The sequence below is a fragment of the Miniopterus schreibersii genome (assembly GCF_964146895.1).
Source record: "Miniopterus schreibersii genome assembly, chromosome: 9".
Classification (NCBI taxonomy): domain Eukaryota; kingdom Metazoa; phylum Chordata; class Mammalia; order Chiroptera; family Miniopteridae; genus Miniopterus; species Miniopterus schreibersii.
Window position 1 is genome coordinate 45,330,066 of NC_138118.1, and position 25,323 is coordinate 45,355,388.

General features: G+C 40.6%; 2 protein-coding genes across 3 annotated transcripts in view; both read left to right on the forward strand.

Moving 5' to 3' along the window:
• The window catches only part of ORC5 (origin recognition complex subunit 5), a 216,152-nt gene extending 213,775 nt beyond the window's left edge, over window positions 1-2,377 (forward strand). Inside the window, exon 15 of the mRNA XM_081147838.1 lies at window positions 2,329-2,377. Within this exon, the coding sequence (XP_081003964.1) occupies window positions 2,329-2,359 (31 nt within the window). The 3' untranslated portion in view covers window positions 2,360-2,377. The remainder of the gene's footprint in view (window positions 1-2,328) is intronic.
• A 5,372-nt stretch (window positions 2,378-7,749) lies between these two features.
• Window positions 7,750-25,323, forward strand: part of RELN (reelin) — a 484,957-nt gene continuing 467,383 nt past the window's right edge. For both annotated transcript variants that reach the window (XM_081147442.1, XM_081147441.1), the window contains exon 1: window positions 7,750-8,283. In XM_081147442.1, the coding sequence (XP_081003568.1) occupies window positions 8,058-8,283 (226 nt within the window). In that variant the 5' untranslated portion in view covers window positions 7,750-8,057. The remainder of the gene's footprint in view (window positions 8,284-25,323) is intronic.

Genomic DNA, 25,323 nt, shown 5'->3' on the forward strand with positions numbered 1-25,323 from the left:
GGAGGTCACAGGTATTTTTTTTTTAATCCTCACCTGAGGATATTTTTCCCACTGCTTTTCAGAGAGAGTGATGGGAGAGAGAGAGAGAGAGAGAGAGAATCATCAATGTGAGAGAGACACATCAATGGGTTGCCTCCTGCACACACTGAGCCCTGGGCCAGGGATCAAGCCTGCAAGTGAGGCATGTGCCTTTGACTGTAATAGAACCTGAGACCTTTCAGTCCAAGGGTCGATGCTCTAACCACTGAGCCAAACTGGGTAGGACTGTCCACAGGTATTTCTGCCTAATGCTCTCTAGATGCTCTTCACATGGGGTATTCCGTTTATAAAAATGCATTGAAGTTGATATTTACGATGCATTCACCTTTTTGTGCATGTTTACATTTCATTAAGAAGTTTACTTAATAAAAAGTATTTTTAAAAAGTTTACCCAACAGCAACAGTCAACAAGCTGCAAAAGCCTGAAAGTCATCTTTAACACTTCTCTCTCCCCTTAGCCTTTGTCCAGTAAATGATCTAATCTATCACCCATTCCTGTAGTTCTCTCTCTTAGTATTCTCAGTTCCATTCTCTTCTCTTTATCTCCTCTCCAGACCATCATCTCTGACCTGAGCTACTTGTACCACATCCTAACCCTTTCCTTGCATCTACTTTCACTGCTCTCCAATGCACTGCAACCAAGATAATCTTCCAAACATACAAATATGACCATGCCACATGTCCCTGCTTAAAATCCCTTCCATGCTTCACCATTGCTTTCAGGAAAAAGACCAAAATCCTTGCTGTGGCTGACGGGGTCCCGCCCCGTCTGTCCACTGCCAATGCTAGGAGCTCATCAGGGCAGCCTCCCTTGCTGTTCTTTACTCCAGCAGCACTGACATTCTTTCAGGCCTCGAATCAGCTGCTTTCCTTTCCATGTAGGCTCCGTCTTACGTGCAGGTGCTTTGGCCCAAAATACTTTTCCCTCCTCTCCTCAGGACATTTACCAAACTAACTACTCATAGGTCTTAACCTCTTCCTCAGTTAAGCTTCCACTGTTCTCTTTTTTTCTTGCCATCCTTTAAATAAAGAATGTATGCATCACTTTGATAACTCCCTTTGAGCATGCATCAGTTTGATAACTTCATCGCTGATTTTAGTAATTGATGTTGATATCTGTCTTTCCCACTGAAATGTAAGCTTTATGGAGAAGGAGTTGTATCTGTTTTGTTCACCACCATTTTTCCAATGTCTAACACAGTTTAATAGTTGTTCAATTAATATTTGCTGAGTAAGTGAATGAATGTACCTTTGCTATATTGTAATAGAAATGGTGCTGGATGGAGACAATTACATTAAAATAATGTGCTAGGTATTTATTTGAACCCTGCGAAAACTTATTAGAAATTCTTTTCTCAAAACTTTTTGGGCACTCCTATACATTCTATTCCTTAATTAATTTATTTAGATCATGTTTCTCCCTGACCCAATCTCTACATCATATTGATGTGATCTGCCCTTCCTGCTTCTCTGGCCTCATCTCATACTGCACATCCATTCTGGTGCTGCCCTTCCTGAGCCTCGAACCTCCCAAGTGTGGTCCTGCTCTAGGACCTTCATACTAGCTGTATGCTCTGACAGGATGGCTATTCTCCTACATGCTCACGTGGTGGGCTCTTCCTTGTTCATGAAGTTCAGCCCCCATTTTACTCTTCCAGAGTTGTTTTCCCTGACCCCTTAATCTAACGGATCCTCCCTGCCCTAGACACTCTCTATCACATCATCCTCTTTCATTTCTTCATAACAGTTACCAGTGGCAGAAATTATTTTCTTTATTGTAATGTTTCCTGTTCTATCCCCAACACTATAGATTGTAAACCACGTGAGGGTAGGCCCTGTATTAGCTTTATTCACCTATTCACCGCTATGTCCAATGCATCTAGTAATTTGGCATGTAGGAGGTATTTGGTAAATATTGAATAAATGTGTTAGTGACTGAGCATTCACTCATCCATTCAATATAGATTAATGTTGTCCAATAAACCTGTCTGCACTGATGGAAATAACCTATGTATTAGTCAGCATTCTCCAGAGGAAAAATATGAATAGGCTACATACATGTAACTAATAGTGTGGTGGGCATAGGCAGTTAGGCAGATATGAGCAGAGCAAGGGAGATTGGCCAGGTACTGGAAGGTCACCAGGGCAGAAAGCCCTGGGTGCCTAACAAAGGAAAATTGTAGGGTGGGATCTTGTCCCCAGGGTGACCTTTCCTTCCCTAACGTGTGGCTGATCATACGGTTTGGACTCCTTGACCTTTCCTCCCTAAAGATAACATCTAGGCCTCAGTTGTATTTCAGCTCCAGGCCCAGAAAACTAGGAAAACCAAACAATCAACACCACAGTCAAGGCTGACCTCAGGACCAGCTGCATTGAATAATGACCCCCTGCCCTGGTGCCAGCCAATCAATCAGTGGAGACCCAGGCCCTGAAAGAAGACACCTGGAAAGCTGCTGAATATTCTGTTGCGATCTTCCCCTGGGACCTCTCCTAAAACCTCCACCCTTAAAACTCTTAGGACAGAGGACCCAGCCCTTTCTCTCCCCAGAGCACCCCCTAGCCCTTCCCTTCTCCCTCCCCCTCCCAATCCCCCCAAGTGCATCACCTTTGCCTTCCTCACTTCTAAGCTCCAAGGGCCCTTTCTTTGCATCTATAACTTGTTTCCTAAGCCCACTTCTTCTACCTCTGTGATTTTCCAAATAAATGTTCTCTTATAGTTTGAGTCTTAGCTCTGAATTCTTTCCTAGCTAGACTCAAGTGCTGAGGTTGCTGAACCCAAGTCAGGCCTGACCCCACTGGTCTAACACCTGGTGCCATTCTTGCCACCCCCAACAATAGGATATAAATATATATATTTATTTATTATAGGAATTGGCTCACGTGGTTATAGAGGCCAAGAAGTTCCACGATCTGCCATCTGTAAGCTGGAAAACGTAGGAAGCCAGTGGCATGATTTGGTCTGAATTGAAGGCCTGATAGTATGAGTCCTGATCTGAGTCCAAAATCTTAAGAACCAGGAGTGCATACGTCTGAGGGCAGGGGAAGATAGATGTCTCAGCTCAATCAGAGAGGGTAAATTTTCCCTTCCTCTACTTTTTTGTTCTATTTTGGCCTCTAAGAATTGGATGATGCCCACAGACATTGGAGAAGGCCATCTGCTTTAGTCAGTTTACCAACTGAAATGCTAATCTCTTCCATAAACACCCTAACAGACACTCAGAAATAATGTTTTACCATCTATCTGGGCATCTCTTAGGCCAGTCAAGTTGACACTTAAAATTAATCATCGCAGTCTATAAGTGCTCTGACCAATATAGTAAATACTTGCCACATGTGGCTATCAAATACTTGAAATGTGCCTAGTGTGACTAAAGGACTTAATTTTAAATATTATTTAATTTCAATTTGTAGGTTAGGGCCTACCATAATGGACAATGCAGGTCTAGAGAACCTAATTTAGGAAGGGGGATTGTTGGTCAGGAAAGGTCTCTTAGAGGTAAAAACATGTAAATAGAAACGTGGAGGATGAGTTGATAGAATTCTAGTGAGGAGTAAGGTGGGGGAGGGGAAGGTATGCAGTTAAGACACAAGAAATGGGAAGGGCATTCCAGAGAGAGGAAACAACATTTGCAAATGCCTGGAGACAAAGCAGCTTAGAAAAAGGATTTTTAGTGTTAAGAAATTGGGTCCTTTTTCAGAAATTTTATGATATAAATGACTTTTTATTGACCTAGGGCTTCTCTCATCTCAATACTTTAATTTGGGAATGCATTAAGCAACATGTTCTGGCAGGAGGAGCATATCAGAGCCAGTCCTCAAATATCCCACCTTTCCCAGTGCAGTTTCAGTCCCTAAAGACTTAGCTTACCTTTTTTTACTTAAGATCCTCAATTTCTTCAGATTGTATCATGTTTTATATGTTTACTAACTGCTATGTAAAGAAGGGTTTTCTCTTATTTGGCCTTTTATTACCACTTTGGAGCCTAAAGAGTTGATTGATTTCAGTTTGTTCACCCTCGCCATATTTATACTTACATAATTTACCATATAAATGTCAAACAGAAAGTATATAAAATTTAAAAAAGAATAGCAATTCATTTTCCCATATGTATCAAAACATTTGATACTTTGGTTCAAAAAATCAATGAAAGGCAGATAATGTGTGAGCTTTTACAACTTTTAAATGTAATTCAATGTCTTTTTTTGTATTTCATTTAGATTCATCATCTCCGAATGTTTTGAAAGTTGTGGATCTGATATATATATATATATATTCTGATATTATATATCATATTTAATTTCCATTGTGCTATGATTATTCAAATTTAACACTGGTAAATAATTTCTTATCTCAGGAAAGGATTTATAGTCTAAGGATGGTTACGTGTCATTTTTTGGGTACACTAATTACTACTTCAAAACTCTTTTAATTATAAAGAAATCATCCCATTTTAAACTCCTTTTCCCACAGATTTACTCATTTCTCACCCCTGACACAATATTTTTTTTTGCAGATTTTACTTAATATAAACCAATTTTTCTTGAAAAGCACTTCTCTAGTTTCCCATTTAGTTTTACAGATTTTTGTGGAGCAGACAAATATTATTATTTTTTATGAAATAGAGAAGACCTAACCTCTCAGAAGACCATGTTTTTCTTCATTAGACAGTGTGTATGTTTTGTTTTGTTGTTATTGTTGTCAGACAAATATTCTTGATGTTTATTATGGCCCTCTAACTAGAAGTAAGATCTAAGGTTTAGCACACGAGCTGGGAAACTGGAAGTTTTGGATACCATTTTATTGTGTGACTTAAAGTAAAATGCTCTATTAGGATGATGCTATTCCTAATGTTTAAGGTGCTTCTATAACCATCTTACATATTTTCCTGATTTATTTTTAAGATTATTAAAAAGTATTAACAATAACTAGCTGAACTGGATTCAACCAAGAAAGTCTCAGAGATGTGTGACACAGTCCCGTCTAAAGGACTACTAAGTGGAGTGTACATCTACTCTCTTCTTAAGCAGCTCAACACCACTAAGGGCATTATTTAAACAGTCTCTGTGCCTGTTAATGAATAACCATGGGGCTGTAGTCAGAGGTTGGAGCTTGAGTGGATAAGAGTATAAAAGTCACCTGAATGCACATAGCAATGTTGTAAAAAGTTAAGGAAGCACAAAAAAGGCGAAGATTGAAAATAAACTTGGTCACAAATGAAATGTTCAGAAAGCCGTGGTGAGTGATGCACAAGAGAGTACCTGTCATAGGGTGGAAAGAGGGGGACCTCATGGGGATTTCGGACCTTCTGGTAATTAAGTGCTTGTTATGTTCTGAACCACGTATTAGTATTACTAAAGATGATTTTAGCAGCAACTCGGGATCAAGCATGACTGGATTTGATACCAAGCTTCTCTTCTTACTGAGTGCCCTTGATAAATTGCTCAACTTTTATGAATCTCAACTTTCCCTTCTAAAGAATGAGGATAATTATTCCTACTTCACAGGCTAATATTAGGACTAAGTGAGGTAATCTGACATTAGATAAAGAATAGTTCTCTTCCCATCTCTCTAACAACATCAACATGCATTCCTTAGAGGCGTTTTCTGGGGTTAAGTGCTGGGACTCTGGAATCAGGCTGTTCAAGTCATAGCTCTCTCATTTAGCTGTGTGATCTTGAATGAGTTTCATTATATGTAAAATGCAGATATCAATAGTATAGGGCTGTTATGAAGATTAAGAATATATGTAGTGCTTAGCACATAGTAAACATTTTTAAAGTGTTAACTAAAAATGTTTAATAGTGAGGAGTAAAGGGGGGATAAATGATGATGGAAGGAGACTTGACTTTCTGTGGTGAATGCACGATGTAATATACAGATGATGTATTATAGAGCTGGACACTTGAAACCTGTATAATTTTATTAACCAATGTCACTTCAATAAATTCAATAAAAATTAAAGAAATAAAAATGTTCAATAGTTCTGGATTCTTTCTAGAAGTGATTCATTTTGTCTTAGGCTATATTCACATAACTGGACAGGAAGATGTGGTAATAGTCTTGCCAGCTGTGGGTGAGTTTCTTGTAATTCTGTTTGGGGCAACACTGCCTGCCTGGAATAGGTGGTGGTGGTAGCTTCCCTTCTAACTAGGGTTGCAGATGGTTTCAGGGCAGTCCTAGGTGAGAGGCCTTGGAGCCAGCAGCCAGGCTGCCTTGCCTACAGCCTTTGTTACTGACACGGGGCAAATTAACATTTCTGTTTCCTCCCTTGTGAAATGGGGATAATTTTTGCCCCTCTGCGTGGTTTGAGGATTCAATGAGGTAACTTACCTACAGCTCATATAGCCTGCACCCATCACAGAGCTGCAGTGGTAACAATTATTACATCAAATACACACACACACACACACACACACACACAGCAGTTGAGCCCTTAGGGATTTTAAAGGCAGCTAGAAGTGCGCTCTTTCTACCTGCTTGAACTCAGGCTGGGTAAGAGGGAAAAAACAATTTCTTTTGTAACTAAATGACTACAGAGGTTTCCTCCCTGGACCCTGCCTTTCAACGCCCAGCCCCGCCCCCTACAAATGTAGCCAAAGCCACCATCCCTTCCAATTTTATAATCTATTCATTATTGTACGTGCGGGTTTATCTGGGTTTGGTGGAAAGCCAAGGGTGGGTGGGGACAGGCATTAAAACCTGGCAACCCCACTCCCCATCTCCGGATGCCGCAGGGCTCCCGCCAGCCGTCCTCGGTTGAAAACATGCCTTTTATTTCACTTCCCCGCAGTCTTATGTGCAGTAGCTCATTACCACCCGATTCAATCGCCGCTGCCAGCACCTCCCCAGAACGTTTTCCCCTTCCCCCGTTTCAGGGACGTTGGTCGTAACTGACATTGAAAGAAAATAAACACTGATTTAAAAAATTACAACCATCTCGCTTGAAGAACCAGCGGCAATGAAAACAGAACAGTCCAGCGAAGAGCGCCTGTCGGGGCTCAGCCGCGCCAGCCCCTCCTGCCGCACAATTCCCCGCGCCGAGCAGCGCAAACCACCATTTCCAGGCACCACTCGAGGCTGCCAATTCCACTCTCGCTTAATCTCATATTAAATCCGGCTACAGATGAGGATCTGGGGCTGCAGCGAGGAGCAGGTGGGGGGCAGCGGGACGGACTCGGGGCCCGCATGGGAGGGGAGCGTAGGGGCCCCCGGCGGTTCGGGGCCGCGGGCGATCCCCAGAACAAGTGCGGGCTCCGAGGCGACCGAGCCCCGAGGGGCGCGGGGCGCAGCCGGCGCAGACAAAGAAGCCTGAGCCAGCTCCGGTCCCCACCGCCTCTCTCCTTCCCCCGCGCCTCCCCTCAGGAAAAAGAGGGAAATCTGAGGGCCGTAGCGGACGAGCTCCTCCTTTTGCTCCTCGACAGCTAGGCAGGAGGCTCCCTCCCAGGCATTTCGGTCCCTCACGGCAGATTCGCGGGCCCCGTGACCCCCGACAGCGCCCTCCGACCCCGTCGGCTCGCGCCCCTCAGCAGCCCTTCCGGGTGCGACCTGGGTTCAAGCGCCGCACCCGGGAGGCTGCGCCCCGCACCGCGCGAGGTGCGGGCCAGGGAGCTCGAGAGGGCGGGGGCTGGCGGGCGCGCGGGGGGCGGCGCTCGGGGCGGAGGAGCAGCCGGGACTCGCGCGGCGGCGGGGGGGACTCCGCGCCCGGGGCTTTAAGAAGGTGTGGAGGGGGGCGGGCGCTTTCCCGGGACTGGCCGAGGGGCGTTGCGCAGAGGCGGCGGCAGCTGCGGCGCGCAGTGGCTTGGACGACGCGCTCTCAGCGCCCGCAGCCCCGGCCCCGCTCAAGCGCGGCCCAAAGAAACTTTGGGAGCCGCGGTCTCCCGCCGAACTTCCCTGCGGGGCTCCGCTCCCGAGCTCGCTGTGCTCCGGTCCGCCGCCTTCTCGCCTTCCCTCCGCGCGGCTTCCCGTCCCGGCGTCTCCAAAACTGCATGAGCGAGCGGCGCTCGGCGCGCGCGGCGGCATGGAGCGCAGTCGCTGGGCCGCGCGGACTTTCCTCCTGGCGCTGGTGCTGGGGGCGACGCTGAGGGCGCGCGCGGCGGTGGGCTACTACCCCCGCTTCTCGCCCTTCTTTTTCCTGTGCACCCACCACGGGGAGCTGGAAGGGGACGGGGAGCAAGGCGAGGTGCTCATTTCCCTGCACATTGCGGGCAACCCAACCTACTACGTACCGGGACAGGAATACCATGGTAGGTACCGCGGCATCTCCGCGCTCGCCACCCGGCCGGTGCGCCCGCGGAGCAGCGTTTTCTTCTCCTTTTTTCGAGGGGCTCTTTAAACAGAACCAACCCTCCCCTCAACATTGCGCCCTGTGGAGGGACACAGAACAAAGTTAGTGAGAATCGAGCCGCGAGTTGGGGTTTATTAACTACCTTCCCACACACCACACTCCCCTCACGCGTCTGTCGCTTCGCGAGGAGCTGGTACTTGTAAGAAATGCCTGAGCCTTCTCGGGGTCGGGTCTTTGCCCCTCACCCCTTGTTCGTGCAGCGGACCCTCTGAATGAACCCGCGCACCTTGTTTCCTCAACCTCGGTACTTGAATTCCAGACCTTTGTCTTGCGCCCGGTTCCCCCGGAAGGGTCCCGGATGACGCCGGGGCTGGCACCGCGCTTTTCGGACGGTCTGGTGACAGGTTGACGCGCCGGGTCCTCTGCCGCCCGGCGCGGTCGCCAGCCCGCTGCAAAGTTCCCGCTGCTCCGCGGCCGGGGGTCCCTCTCGTTTCATTCAGTATCCAGCAGCCCCCGGAGGTAGCGGCTGCTCCCAGCTCTCTATTCTTTTAAAAGTGTTTAAATGTCAGTAATTGATGCTTTTCCTGCTTCCTCTGTCACTTTAAACGTGCTGTTTATATTTAGAATGCTCTCTGTGATATTTATTAATGACTTCGTCTTTTATTTGCACAGCTTTAAATTCCAGGTAGGGGCTGGAAGGTCCTTATAATTTAAAGATATCTTTTAAAAAGGGACCATTATGGAGTCCTTCATCAAAATTAAATATTAATGAAGAAATAAAATTTAGCTCCAAGAAATACAATTTTATGTGGTGCATGTATTTTTAATGTTTTAAACTAGTAAATCTAGTTTGTGGGAAAATAAAAAGGCATTGTCTGTTTTCTGTATTTCTGCTGGAACTTCTTAATATTTCACTTCCATGGAGCATTTAAGCCATGACAGGCACTACTTAATAAGAAGTTCAAGGCAAAAATTCTTATACCTAACCAAATAGAAACTATTGTCTAGTAACCTCACACTACAGTTTCTACCTCTTGTAGGCTAACAGTTATTTACATAGCAGGAGACAATCCACGGACCAGCAGGCATTTCAGATAACCATGCATATAAAAATGAAGAATCCTTTTCTTTTTTTTTTTTAAAAAACCCTTTGTATCTACTTTAAAATGTTAAGCCTAAATAAATGCTTCCTAAAGATTTAAATGAGTGCTTTTACAACTTTCTTGTGGCATAGTGGCAGCCTCATCTGTAAAGCAGTTTAATTTGGTGGAATTTTAGACTTTGGAAGATTAATTTTCTGTAGTAGTCTCTTCTTTAATAAAAAGGCATATTACATTCTTTTCCTAAGAGCAATCTAGTGTTTTTGTGGGGTCATAAGACTGTTTAAGTGTAAAGACCAGCCAAGATGGCAACCCAGACCTAACCCAAGGGCTGATTGAGCGGGTCACTCCGTGTAACCCTTAGCAAAGGTGCTTGCCTGTTAGTAGCTCTAAGTGAGAGTGGTAGGGAACTGAGCCAAGGCTGGGCTAACAGGTATGATTGTCAGGTAGTGATGGAAGACCATGTGATAATACAAAGCCTTTTTCTGTGTGTGTTTTCCCCTGTTTTTTACATCCTTTGTAAGGTGCCTGCATAGAAAACTTAAAAATATCAAAATATGATATAGTACTTGCTTTTGCGATAAATCTAGCAAATGTAAGTCACCCTAAGTCTGACCATAATCACAGCCTTAAATTTGAAAAGGGATGGATAATATAGAGTAAGAACAAAGTGTAATACTTCAAGTTGGACATTGGGGGGAAAGTCTTGATTTGTACCTCTTGTCCACTACCAGAAAAGGTAGAGAAATTTTATTATGTAAGTTTAAGAAGATCAAATTATGATAAGGTTTGAGAATATTTAATGTCAGATATAAAATTCCTGTTATCTATTTTATCAATATTTAGATTTTGAAACTGGCTACAATAGCAACAGATCTTCAGTAAGAGTTTTTCCTTGTAAAATGTTCTACAGGTAGAAGAAATGTTTAAAAATGAAACAGTGCTTACATGTATCTCTTTTTCTCTTAGACTTTTAAAAATTAATTAGATAGTATCTTTTAAGAATTGAGCTGCTGATAACTGCTTAAAATTTAACCTAACATACCTTTGTGGTTGATTTCCTTTTATATGAAAACAAAATAGGTCATTCGGCCAAAAATTTTTAAAGCTAAGAAACCAGTAAAATATTAGCATGAGGCTTCATTTCTAACCTTCTAAATCTTTAAAACATAGCAGTCTGTAGAAAAAAAATCATTCTTATCTATTAACATTGAACTCAGCATTAGGAGGAATCTTGTTTGGGTGCAGCTCATGGCTGTCTCTTTTTTACCTAAAAGAATGCATAGAGATAGAGGTGGTATGTTCAGCGATACCCAACACAGAACATCACTGTAAATGAGACTATGTCAGCTACCCTCTGACACTTGTGCTGTGTGACAGAGCTTGGAATGTGAAATGGAAAGGCAAATATCAGTCTGGTATGAGTGGTTCAACATTATGGCTCTCTGTATGTCATATTTATTAGAGGTTTATATTGAAAATCTTTTGAAAAAAACAAAACCAAAAATATAATACTGAAGAATTTGAAGCTTGTCTAACAGAATTGCTACATATTTCCAATGTTAAGTAGTGTGTACACCTATTTGCAGTTTTGGCAACTCTGTAAACAGTGCATTTTTACTTCTACTAGTTCTCATCTCTTAATTAAGGGGTGTCATTCGGTACCCCTGTTGTTATCTTCCTATATCTTTTAAACTCTGTTGTCTCTGACTCTTGAGATGGCATTGTTAGTTGCAACAAACTGTGGTGTCTTTTCATGAGCCCACCACACCACCACAGTGCAGAAGCTCAGCAAAAAGAGGTCTCATATAACATCCTACTGAATTAAAAAGAAAGGTCTCAGGGTCAGAATATTTTTGTAGAATTTCCTTTTTTTGCACAAATCCAAAAATATTGTCATTTCCCACAACATGGTTTCCAGGCCCAAACCTGCAAATTCTTTTTTTTTTTGGTAGAAAGTTGCAAATGATGGGAAAACAGGAAATGGAAATGTAGATGGGGCAGTCAGGTAGCCATTCTCTTTCCCAGTGATGCCTGGTGATTCACTGCTCCTTTTCCTAGGAATTAGGGCTGTATTGTGAAACAATCAAATGCTGAGTTGGTGTCTGCTTTCCTTTCCCAGGCTAATTCCTCTTTCTCACCCCTACCTGTCAGGTATCTTTTTTTGTTGTTGTTTCCAGCCCCTCCCCCCATTTAATTTATAGCGACTATGTCAATATTTGTCAATATTAAATTCTCCTACAGTTTCAATTACAACTGTGGAAAGATGTTTTTTCCTTTTTGTTTAAAAGAATTTTGGCATCATTTTGGGATAGAAAGACTAGATACCACTGAAATCGTGTTAGTAAGGACCCATCAACTCACAAGATTGGCTTTACTCAGTGACCATCAGAAGGAGAGGTCAGACCTTAGGAAAAAAACATATATGAAAGCCAAGCATGGATATATGAGTCTGCACAAAGTGCTTGAACTTTGGTGAGACAATTTATCTGAATTTTTAAAAAATAAATTTTTAAATTGAGGTTACATTGGCTAATAACATTATATAAATTTCAGGTGACTAGAATCTCTGTTCTTATGGTGGCATAAGGTGGGGGAATGTTCTATTATAGTGCAAAATATGCTCTAAAATATTAATTGAGGGGAAAAACTCTTCTTTAAGCAGAAATGAATTTGTGATACGACATGATGCTTTTAAAAGGGGATTTTTGTATTTTGTAAATCCCATATCACTACCGATAGTTCTTTCATGCTACATTTCCATCCCATTACTTATTTAATCATATTGTGGGGTGGGTGGGAAAATCAGTTCCTACTGCTAAAACTGAACATTTACCTGAAAAAAAGATGTAATCAGGATAAAGTATTTAGGGCACTTTGTTGTAACAATTGCCAGTATTACTATTATACATACATATGTTCTGGAATCAACTGGTTGTTACTTAAAAATCGCTGTTCAAAGGCAGTGCAGTATAATGACCTTTCAAATACAGAAATAATGTAAGTCAGACATAATCTTTGGTAATATACTCCAGATTAAATTCCCTTCAAATAATTGATTTTAATACTTGAATTAAAGTCATCTGCTATTGCAAAGGTAACTGTTGATCAGATGTGTGGTTATTTATCCTTTTTATGTCTCAGATGCAAGGATCAGTATATTTAAACTCTCCGAATCATTTGTCAGACACAATTTATAAGTGAACTGCAGCTGTGTGATTCTTGTGTATGACTGTGAAAATTGAGCGTTTTGAAGCATTTTGCTCTACTTGTCATGTATTTCATCTCACTTTCTACCATTTAGTTCAAACACATTTCACTGAAGTGGTTTAGATTGTTTCTTAAATCATATAAATGTTGCTTTAATTTATATTTCTTGTGTGTTTCAATTCCAGCCATTAACTAAAAAAAATAAAAAATAAAAAATAAAAAAATCAGGTCTTTAGAATTATCGAAAACAACTTATTTACGCAGATATTCTTACTTCATTCACCACACTACATTACAAGAAATTATTTAATTAGAATATTTCCCTCCAATTTTTATGAATCTTTCTTTTAAACATTTTTATTTTCATTAAAATGTTAAAGACTAAAATAAGAAAGTTATTTAATCCTACAAGTATAATTTTTACAGAACTGTCTTATTCAAAATTTTTTTTTCATCTTTAAAGAGTAGGTGATAGGTATTTTAATAAGATTTTAAAGTGAATATACTATTGACTTTCAACTTTTTTCATAAATTAGTTTTATTCAAAAGGAATATCTAAAATCTGTCTTGCTTTTTTCTCTCTAGAACTGGTCAAGTTTATAGAATGATCTGGGAAGTGGTTTAGGCTGTGTCTGAGTGATGACATAACACACATATAAAGTAGGAAATGCATTTATCTAAATATTTTGATTTCAAGAAACATTTGAGTGATTAGTCCACCTCCCCCCAATTTTAGAATCATTTATAAAATAACCAAAGTGTATGATATTAATCTAATCAACCTCAGGTGACGAAGTATTAAAAACACCTTTTCAGCAATTAGAATTGAATCTTCAAATATGAAGATCCCATAGTGACTGTTCAGTTATCAATTATATAGCATATATTGCATATTAAGCTATAATTATTCTTCCAATTATTTCAGATGCTATTGTGACACCTATTTATTATGTCTTTAATCTTCACAAATATTTGCTGATGCTCTGACCCCTTTATTTCAATTTATTTACATTTGAAAAAACATAAATTGAGTGACCAGTACTTTTTGAACATTGGCATTAAAAAAAGTTGTATAGCCTGGCCAGGTATGGCTCAGCAGTTGAGCATTGACCTAGGATCCAGGAGACTGAGGTTCGATTCCCGGTCAGGGTACATGGCTGGGTTGGGGGTGCGATCCCCAGCAGGGGGTGTGCGGGAGGCAGCCGATCAATGACAACTCTCATCATTGATGTTTCTATCTCTCTCTCTCCCTCTCCCTTCCTCTGTCTGAAACCAATAAAGATATATTTTTTAAAAAGGTTGTATGTATTCTCACACAAAAATATAAAGTTTTTTTTTTAATTTAAAATTCTTTATGTCATACAGAAATAGAAAAAATGATTGGCTCTACACTCTGTCAGGAAAAGGAGAACGGCAGAATGTATTTGTTTGGATGAGTATGTTCAACCTGAACAGAGAGAAGTGATTTAGGCTGTGTCTGGGTGATGACATAACACACATATAAAATAGGAAATTCATTTATCTAAATATTTTGACTTCAAGAAACATTTCAGTGATTAGTCCACCTCCCCCCAATTTTAGAGTCATTTATAAAATAACCAAAGTGTGTAATTTTAATCAACCTCAGGCAAAGAAGTATTAAAAACACATTTTCAGCAATTGGAATTAAATTTTCAAACATGAAGATCCCATACTGACTGTTCAAACACAGGAATGATGTTTTGTTTTTAAATTATTCTTCATTCTCAGGAAATTCCCTATGACATGATCTCATGTTGGTGTCAGTTATGTATCTGAGAGTAATTTTTGTCATGGTCACCTGCCATGCCCATCTTATTGAAGGCAGAGCTTCTGACGGGTTGAATGCTGTGCTTATGGGTTAACTAGTTATTTCTAAAATGTGTGGTTCTCTAAAGCTATACAGTTTTCTTCTTTATTTGATCCCCTGTAGAAATCAACTGCAACAGTTGGATTTGGGGGTGTGTGGAAGGATCAGTAGAAATTTTGGTTTGTGGTTTAAGGTAGCACGGATCACTCAAAAAACAAAGCTCAGGTAGTTAGAGTGCTTTGAATGCCACAGAAAGGAAGTTATGGGAACTCCAAGGTTCCAAAGTAAACCTTGAAAACCCAGGTTCTCTTTTAATGCTGACTTAGCTCTCCTGAGGAAAATAAAAGTTTATTTTTAAAACAAAATAAATTAAATTTATTGATTAGAGGGTTCTTTGAAACTATATGAGAGCTCATGAGTGTTTCAAATAGGACTGGTTATTGATGACATTGGCGCCCTCGTATCAAGTGACATAGAGAAGGAGTGATAATGGTTTACCAATAACTGCTACACTCACATCAGAATCATCTCTCTCTGCCTTTGTGCTCTGCCCCTCTCCCTCTCTCTGTATCTTACCTGCTTTCTCCCTTGGCCCCTCTCCTAAGTTTTTTTATTGTCTTTCCTCTTTTGCTCCCTTTCACCATGTAACAGGTCCTTGCTTTTCCTCTCCTCTTTTCTCTTTACAACTCTGCTTCTTTGCTTTCTAGTCTTTCTCTTTTTCTTTCTTCCCTTCAGATTTTCTGTCACCATTTCTACTCCCTTTCTCTCATCTGAAACATATCAGTACATTTATATAAATTATTGTACTCATTGGATATTTGCAATAATAGAGGTGGGTGAGTAGGTTTTTTTTTGCTCTTTAAAAATTAATGTTATCTTTCTGTGACACTTACTTGCCCTTTTTGAAAATTATGGGTTAGCTATTCCTAATAGAAAAGTGGGCCCTTCCTCCTGTGCTGTGAAATCTCTCAGAAGTACTTTCAAGCCTGTAGCTGTTTAATCCTGAGTTAGCTTCTTTCCCCATTGTCAGTTGTGTGGTCAAACTGCAGAATCTGATGTTTGTGCAGAGCAGCACATCTATACACCATGAGGGAGAGTTGTAGAAATTAGAAAACTGCACAGTGAATTAGCTTGGATCTAAAGGCAACTCAGTTCACGATGCCTTGAATGCATAAGTGTATAGAGTCTTTTCTACTAAATTGATGACAGACTGTCTCTATCACCTCTGTCACCTCAAGTCATCTCATTTTCTTGCTCGTCTCATTGCTAAGGCTCATAATTGCAGTTGCATAGCTATGGAATAGTGATGTTGCCTTTGTAGGTAGCTGACATTCAACAGAAGTAAAAAAGGGGCTGGGGGGACCTTGGTATAAGACACACACTTGATTGGGAGTCAAGTAGCTCTGAGGTAAGTACCACTGTCTTTCTTGAACAATATTGGTTTTATTGTTTTGTACCATGCGAACTCTAATGTCTATTCCACCTCAGAAATTCAAAGATTCCTCGGCTGAAAGCTCAGGCTTATAACACTAGAAAGAGAAGTGCAGGGAGGCACAGTGATGTAGTGGAAAGAGTTCAGGTATTGGCAGCAGAGAGACCGTGTGTATATCTGTTCTGTGCCACTTTCAATTGTGTGCCTTTAGCAAGTTGCTTATTCTCTCCAAGCCTCAGTTTTCTCATTTCTAATCTAGAACTAATAATAGCTTTATTTCAGGGCTACACATATTAAATAAGGTAAAACATATAAGGCACCTGGTACTTATCGAATAAGTAGGTGCTTATCAGATAGTAGTTTTTATCATCTGGTACAGTCACTCGACATTAGATAAGGGCATTTGAAGGATTGTATATACCTAGAGAAGCTCTTTCCCCCATGCCTGTTCACTTTGTGCCTTGTTGATGTGGTATGTTTCAAGGGAAATTCCAAATTGGGCATATTGAGGAGGGTCACAAAATAAAATAAAATAAATAGACCCACCAGCAAATACATATTATCAGAAAGTGCTTCCAGCCAATATATATATGACTTGCCTAGAATGTAAAGAGTTAGTATTAAACTTAGCCAATTCCTAAGTCAAACCTTCCTGTTCTCAATTGGGTAGTCTTCCTTAGTTGATGGTCATGATAAGAACCACATTTTGTGCCAGGCTGGGCATGGCTCAGCAGTTGAGCGTCAACCTATGATCCAGGAAATCATGGTTCGAATCCCCGTCAGGGCACATGATCGGGTGTGGTCTCGATCCCCTGTGTGGGACATGCAGGAGGCAGCTGATCAATGACTGTCTCATCATTGATGTTTCTATCTCTCTCCCCTCTCTCTTTGAAATCAGTAAAGATATATTTAAAAAAACAAACCACATTTTGTGTATTTAGGTGTTAGTCTAGGAAAGATGTCAAAATAAGTAAACAGCAACTTCAGAGTTTAATATATTTTGTCAAGTCATATAAAATATGTCTCCAACCTCATGTAAAATAATTTTAAAGTATAAAACTATTTCAGGCAAACTAGAGAACTAAGAGAGATTGATTTTGATAGTGGATTCAGAGTTCCCCAGGTCCTCAGGGACTGAGGGAGGAAACTTAAATCCACAAGTGGGTAGGTGGTGAAGTAGAAAGCTACTTCACTTACAATAAAAAATATAAATGTTAGGATAAAGGCATTGGCTGGCCCAGTGCACTCTGTCCACTGTAGCAAAGCTTATGTAGGTGGGCAAATGACTATTAGGTGCTTTGGAACATGGAGTTAGATAATCTCAATGGCAGATTCCAGTATCTAGGAAAGCTGCTCTATCCAACTCATGTCAGTGGGCTGGTTGGTATCTCCTTTCCTGGACAGAATCAGAGGAACATTGTCCTGTTTCTAGACTCTATAATGCCCTGTTTTGTGGCATTGATTGCTTGTTTCTCTCCAGTCATTACCAGAATTCCCTTTCTGACTGATTTTGTCGAGAACAACTATGAGTACAGTCAAAAATATTCACATCCAAGGCTCCCTTGCCATGTAATTTACTGAGAAGTGGAAGTCTACTGGGTAGGGTCTTTAGAAAGATTATTGATAAAATTGATAAAGATGATTTTTAAAAAGATTCAGCAAATACTTGCTTTTTGCTCTCCTCTTACCCATTTATTCTAGGCAGGATATGGTACAAACATCTTATGACCTTGAGGATAATGCTTACATGCTAAAGATGGTGGGTTAGGAGTTTGGAAGGAGTGTGGGCCTTTGTTTATACCTTTGAGCAGCTGTACCAGCCCTGGAAGTCCTCTTCTGCACTTCCTGTACCGTAAGAAAAATGAATCAGGTTCCTGTTATTTATAGCTGAATATAATCCTAATGATTTCTTATAAGCACACATATGACCCAGTTTACATTCTCTTTTAGGTCAGTTACACTTGTATCAAGCTCTGAATTGCTCTGGTTCTCCCGTAGAATTGCTTTCTGTCACCATGGTAGAACTAGGATGTTTCCTAAGACACCTGTGATAATATATTTTCAAAATATCCCTTAAATTGTATGACTCCTGCAGATGGCAAAATAGTGCATTTTATGTTAACTTTTTAAATAATGCTTTGAGAAGGTAACCTGTGCCTGACCTCCAATTTCTGGAGTTTCTTAGTTAACTCACAATTTATGCTAGTTAGTTTCCTTCACTGAACCTTGTTTCCTGACAGTCCTATCTTTCTAAAATGCATTGTCACCATATGTAAATCCTGTTGACATTTAAAGTACTTAGATATGTGACATAGCTGTAAATGTGAGCTCTGCCCCAGCCTTAACCTTATTTGTCATGTCTGGCTCAGCCTCTAGGACCAAATCCAACATTGTCATTTGTCTCGCTTGATACATTATCGACAGAGGAAACAGGCATCTCGGTCTTACCTTCAGGAACATGTAATCTTTTTGTTTACGCCACTTTTGTTATGAATGTTGAACTATCCTATGGTCATAGTTCCAGTTCTTTTCTTGCTTCCTTTCTCTGTAAACACTTCCTGCGTTCTCATCCTGCAAAAAGATGTTATATGTCCAGTGTTTGTGATGAAGGAATATAAGGAAATTAGTTAGTTTTAGGCTCTTTTAGAAAAAGTGTGTTCCCATTCTCACCCCAAGCACTGATACCATCAAAATATTTTTAAAAAGGCAACTCAAGGGTTTAGAAATAAATTAATAATGACATTAACAACAGCAAATCCACCCGGCCCGGCGTGGCTCAGCGGTTGAGCGTCGGCCTCGGATCCAAGCAATCGGGGTTCGATGCCCCAGTCAGGGCACATGCCCGGGTTGCGGGCTCAATCAATGACTCTCATCATTGATGTTTCTGTCTCTCTCCCTCTCCTTTTCTCTCTCTGAAATCAATAAAAATATATTAAAAAAAACAACAGCAAACCCTAAATAACATTTAGTATGTGCCAGGCATTGATCTAACTGCTTTACATATATTAATACCTGTAATTCTCAGAACAACCTCCCGAGGTAGGTACTATTCTCTTCCTTTTGTGGATGTAAAAACTGAGTCACAGAGAGAGAAATGTTTTGCCCAAGATCACAGAGCTATTATGCAGTCCATCTTGCTCCAGAATCCATACTTTTAACCAGTATGCATTTAGTTTTAGAAATGATAATTATTTCAGGAAAGGGATAATAAAAAGGAGTAAGAGACATTTTTTTTTAATATATATTTTTATTGATTTTAGAGAGAGGAAAGGAGAGGGAGAGACAGAGATGGAAACATCAATGATGAGAGTCATTGATCGAGCCCACAACCCAGGCATGTGCCCTGACCAGGAATCGAACCCCGATCGCCTGGATCCTAGGTCGATGCTCAACCATTGAGCCACGCCTGGCTGGGCAGTAAGAGACATTTTAAGAAAGAAAAAACAAGAAAAAGTAAAAGCTAATTCTGTTATTTAAAACAAAAATTGAAAAATCAAACCAGAAAGTTGACATCCATGCCTAACAAGGCCGGAATTGTATAGTACTAAATATTCCTTGACAAGACATTATCTTCTAGGTAAAGTACAAAGGAAAGATATCATTTAGTATACTGCTGCTCTGAAAGAGTTCAGGTGCCTTCAAAATATGGTGACATATATAACAACGTAATTCGCAAGTTGTATTCAAATTTATTTTTGATGAATGTAACTTATAAAAATTTTAAAGTAAATAGTAAATTTGTTCTCTGACTCACCAAAAGAACTTGAATAGAGAATTATAAAGTTAGAGAAACAGTTTAAAAGGTTTTCATTGAAGTTCATCTATTTGTAATATATTTCTTTTTTTAACATATTTCTGAAGTGTTTTCAGTCTGGAGGTAAACTGAGTGATGTACATAATGAAAGTTCCGGGCGATAACCCAGAGGTTTCTGCAGTGTCAGACCTGCTCACTAGTCAGAGGTCTGCTCGCACAGTGATATTGACACCAATGGCATAACATTTGTTTTGTACTTGCCTTTGTAGGGTTGTTTTTTATGTGGATCAGGTCTTTAAAAATCATCACTTTACGTTGAACTCATTTGAGTGAGAAAAAAAGAGGAACTGCCAAGCAACCTCTCCTGCCCTTGCCCCCCAGTAATTCACCCAGGGCGAGGTCAGCCCTAGGCTTTGTGGCAGTCAGGCAAGGGTGACACATGAGGGATTGCCAGGCTATCAGTGTCTGGTATAGAGAAATGGGGTCTGCCCTTGAGTCATAATTAGGTTAGTAATACAAAAGTTTCCTCATTCGTCACTATTATAGTTTATCCCGAAGTTTGCCATCAGATCTGAACTGAGGTTCACTGACACCTGGTAGAAGCTAAAATCAGAGGGTGGAGGAGAAATTCAGGTTGATAACTTCCTATGTGGAACCTGCAGAGGTGCTCAGAGAGCCTGAAGGGAGGCCCATGCTTTCACTAGGAGAGAAAAAAATTTGCCTTAGACTTTAGCAAAAAGATAGTAGCCTTTATAAAGATATTACAGCTGTCAGGGGGTGGAGGGGGTGCAGGGAGGGAGGACTAGATGAAAGAAGGTGAAGGAATTATCCAGAGAACATACACGCATGACTCAGAGACGCGGACAACAGTGTGGTGATGGCCAGAGGGAAACGGGGGCGAGGGTGGGGGGAGAGACGGAGGTGGGCAAAGGGGGGGAAATGGGATATCTGTAATAGTATAAACAATAAAAATAAAGTAAAATAAAATTAGAGAAGGTCCATATGTAGATGTTTTCTTTTCTCAGGTAGGACAAATCTGATCATTTCTCCTTTTTAGCATTTGCTAGTGAACTGTGCCGAGTTGTAGTTCTAATGGGCAAATCTCTGAGCCTCAAGGGTGGGATCGGAAGCCATAGAACTGCTTGCCTGGTGAGCTGGCCCGATGCAGGTATTAAACCTTTTAGAATATTTCTCTCAAACACAAATGGTTTATGTCGGCCTTTTAACCGAAACTGTGAGACAGACAGTTCAATTCCAAATAAATTGTGAAATATTTTAAACACACGGAAAACTACAAGAAACAAAAATTCAAAATTGGTATCACTAATGAGTACCCAGGGGATGCGTGTCTGTATTCATTGAAGTAAAGTACAAATGCTCTGGAGATCAAGTTAAAATTATACTCATCGATTTGACCTGCATTGCTGAGTTATTTTTGCTCTAAATAAGTTTGTCCTGTCCCACTTATACCAGTTGTTCCCAAGTGTTTTTACAACATAATGAAAAACATGGAAACCCCACAAACACAGAAGATTAGGAAATCTTGAATGAGGCACATGCTTGGCCACCATCCTGTAGAAACAGTCATTAAAAAGTCCTTACTTTAATTAATTACAGACCAATAAGTGTCTATAGTGAATAAAAGTAATTAAGGATGGTTACTAAATAACCATGGAATATTACTAAATAGAGGAATTTCTTAAGCTTTTGTTTTGCTAATATGATAACAGCCTCTAAACCTTTATTTTTACTTATGGTGGAAAACTGACCTGACTTGAAGATGTATGAGTTTTATTAGCGACATAGAACTATACAGTTGGAGATTATCAGGTATATCAGCTACTGTGGTTGCCAACCATAGAAACACATATCAGCTAACTTGGGTGACAAGCGTTTATTAATAGGAGGCAGGGTAACTTGCAGAATGGAAGGAAATTCCAAACATTAGACTTAGAAATGATGATAGTATATCAAGGAGGGAGTGATCAACTATTAAAGGAATTGTGGTGGTAAGAACCATGATTTTCTGGATATTTACGTTTTTCTGGCTTTTTTTCTGATTTTCAGGGTTTTCTGGCCCCAGAGTTGAGATGAATCCTCTCCAGCTCTTTTCCTTTTTTGTGTCACTGAATTCTTATTCCTGGGACCACAGGTCTCATTGCCCTGCCTGGGGTATGGCCATCCCACTGACATGGATGTTGGGGTGGGAAGGATATATCTCCAAAGAAAATTGAGGTGCTATTACCCCAAAGAAGGTGGAGTAAGTATAGGATAGACAAAAACAACAGATGACTGCCACAGTGTTTAAGGAAAAAAAAAAGATGTGCAGTGATCTCTGAGATAGCAAGGTGCTGTGTACAATACAGACCAATGCGGAGAAGTGCTGGTCCCTGGGGTACTATAGCATCCTTCATCAGATGTGAAGATGTTCGTGATTTTTGTGTGGAGAGGAACAGGGAGCAGAACTATCCTCTTATTACATATATAGATCTAGCCTAAAAGTGATTTATTGTGCTTCTGTAGTTTTGTGAATTGTCTGATTCTCCTCTGAGATCTGCACAGTGCATTACAGACTGCCTATCCTTGTATGTGAAGCTCACATTCTCTGGGATGTGTATGCCCAACTTCACTTCAAACCCCCAGGAAACTTGCATTCAGTGGCCTGCCAGGGAACATGAAAGGTAAATTAGTGAATACATGATTCTGTCTTGATGTATCACTATAGACAAACCATCCCTACATTCCCCAGGAAGATGTCAAAGTGCTTCTCTCAGTCTTCAGCTTACCAGGACCAGGGCACCACTTGTCACAGTTGATCACCCTTCTCCTTGACACACTTTTATCATTTGGCCTCTGGAATTTCCTGGTTCCTCCCCACCTCCATTCTCCACTCTCCATTCTCAGGTTCCTTTGCTGTTTCTTCCCCTCAACTCTGCCCTTGCTCCTTTCTCCTTTCTCACCTGCCCTAACTCCCTAGGGATGCCATTTATTCTGATGCTTTAAGAGCTGTCTACGTGCTGATGACGGCCTGGACTCCTGTGTCTTACTCCCTACCCAGCATCTATCTCCACGTGGATGTCTATTGGCATCTCAAACTTAATATACCCCCAAATGAGCTTCTTGCCTCCCCTCACCCTGTCACCCCCAAAGTAGCTCCTTGAATCTCCTCAACTCCATTATTGCTGAATTCCTACAGCTGTTCAGTCCCCAAACCTCCTTTCTCTAACACCCAGAACCTGACATTGCCGCCACCCCTCTCACCTGGATCATAGTAGCTCCTAGTCACCGGCCCTGTTTTATACTTGCTCACCTTCATTCTAGTCATAAAACAGCAGCTGGAGTGATCCCATTAAAACCAAAACCATGCCACTCCTTTGCTCCTTACCTAGGGCAGCTGTGCATCCCACCAAGTTGCCGGAACAGGCCTGGCCGGCTCTGTTTTCCCAGTGTCTCATCTGGGTTAGCATTTTTTTTAATCCTCACCTGAGGATATTTTTGCCTTTGAGAGTGGAGGAGAGGGAGGGGGGAAAGAGAGAGAGAGGAGGAGGGAGGGAGAGAGAAACAGTGAGAAAGACATCAATTGGTTGCGCCCCTACCAGGGCTGGGGATCGAGCCTGCTACTGAGGTACCTGCCCTTGACCGGGAGTTGAACCTGCAGCCCTTCTGTCCGTGGGCAAGTGCTCTACCCACTGAGCCAAACCTGCCACGGCCGATTTAGCATTTTTAAATGACAAATTCTGTCATAATTCTATCCATCCCTTTCGTTGCTCCCCATCTTTGAGAAAAGCGATAGTCCTTGGCCTATAAGACCCTGTCACACCTGGCCCCTCTGTTACTTTTCTGACCTTAGATGTTACTACTTTCCTCTTACTCTTCCACTGAAGCCATGAGGACCTCTTTTTTTTTGTTCTTCAAGCTCATAAGGGGATGAGTCCCATCTCAGGGCTTTTGCACTTGCTGTTCCCTTTTCTAGCATGCTGTATCCCACAGAGCCCCATGCTCCCTCCCTTCCTGATTCAGGTTTGTATTCAAAAGCCACCTTCTCAGTGAGACCTTCCCTGACCACACTATTTAAAACCGTGGTCCCCCTCTTCCCCAATACTCTATATTCCCCTCGACTGCTTTATTTTTTTCATAGCTGATTTCATCATCTACATATTTTACTTTTGACCTGTTTGCTTTCTGTGTGCCTTCAGTATAATGCCTTTATGCTCCACCAAGATAGGGACTTTCGTCTGTTTTGTTTGCTGCTCTGTGGCCAGTGCCTAGAATAGTGCTGGCACATAGCAGGCACTTTAAACATTTTGAGTTAATGAGTCAATGAGCAAAAATAGCACGTAGGAACCCTGTCAAGTCTCAGTTATAGTTAAAATTATTGTGTGAAAATGATAATTCCAAAACAAAGTAATTAAGATAATATAAAGATGGATGTGTGAGTACAATTTCTAAATTTTGGTTTTTGATCCCATGATGACAGTGTTTTAAGAAATCTGAAAATCATGTTTCTACTTTCCCACCCTCCAAACTTACAAAATTCTCATGACTTTTGTGAGACTATGTAATGCTATTTATAGTAGCCTGTTGGATTGGCTTTGCTCTAACTATATGTTAGCATATCCAAAAAAGTTCTCATAGCAATTAGTGACTATAATTATTAATAGAAACTATAACAGACTTTAAGCTCTTATTCCCAGAAGCTCCTCTATGCTGCACCATAAATAAATTTGAAACAATTTTGATGAATGGGTAGCTACTTTGTATTCATCTGAAAGGGAATAAATAATGGGAAGAACAAGGACCAAATAGCTTGGCTCCACCCTCAACGGATCCGTAATAACCTTATAGACACAGAGTAGGACAATCAAAGAGTTTCTTAAAAGATTTCATCTTTTAAGAGAAATTTATTTGGGCAGAGATGAACCTACAAAAGGAACAGCAACTGAAAATTTTGGATCTTCATTAAATTGCATTTATTGTGTTCATCAGAGTTTCCAAACTTGTGGATATTGACATGAATGTTCCCAGTTGCTGTTCATGAGAATTACTAAGATTTAAATAGATATGACTTAAATTTTTTTTCTACTCTATTTCTAACGTATTTGAATACTTTAATTTATGAGCTTTTGAAATCAAAGGAGACTTAACTTTTAGAGATTTGTTGTGAGGTATAGCACACGTCCTCAGGGAACTGCCTCAGTTCATTTCCAACTTCACATGTTCAAGCTATGTGGCCCTGAGCAGGTGACCTCACCTCTCTGTGTCTGTTTTCTCTTCTGCAAAAGAGCACTGATGATTGGATCTGTCTCATAGGCTTGTTATGAAACTTCAGTGAGATAGTGCATACAAAGGGCAGCACAGTACTTGGCACAGATAATGTTAAGTATTATTAATGTGGCATACTTTCTGATTTTTTTCCTGTAAGGGTCTATATTTACAGTAATGGAGTTTATAGTCTTTGTTCTCTTAACATTATGTGCTCATTATATTGACATTTAAAAAACATAATTTTAATGACTGCATAATATTCTCTTGTATGGTTGTAGCATGATTTATTAATTTATATATGTTTGACATTTTGGGGTATTTTTATTTTTTTTCAATGTTATAAACACTATAATGAATATCTTTGTACATCTTTCAAATTTTGGCAAAAATTTTCTCCCCAAAGTTGAGGT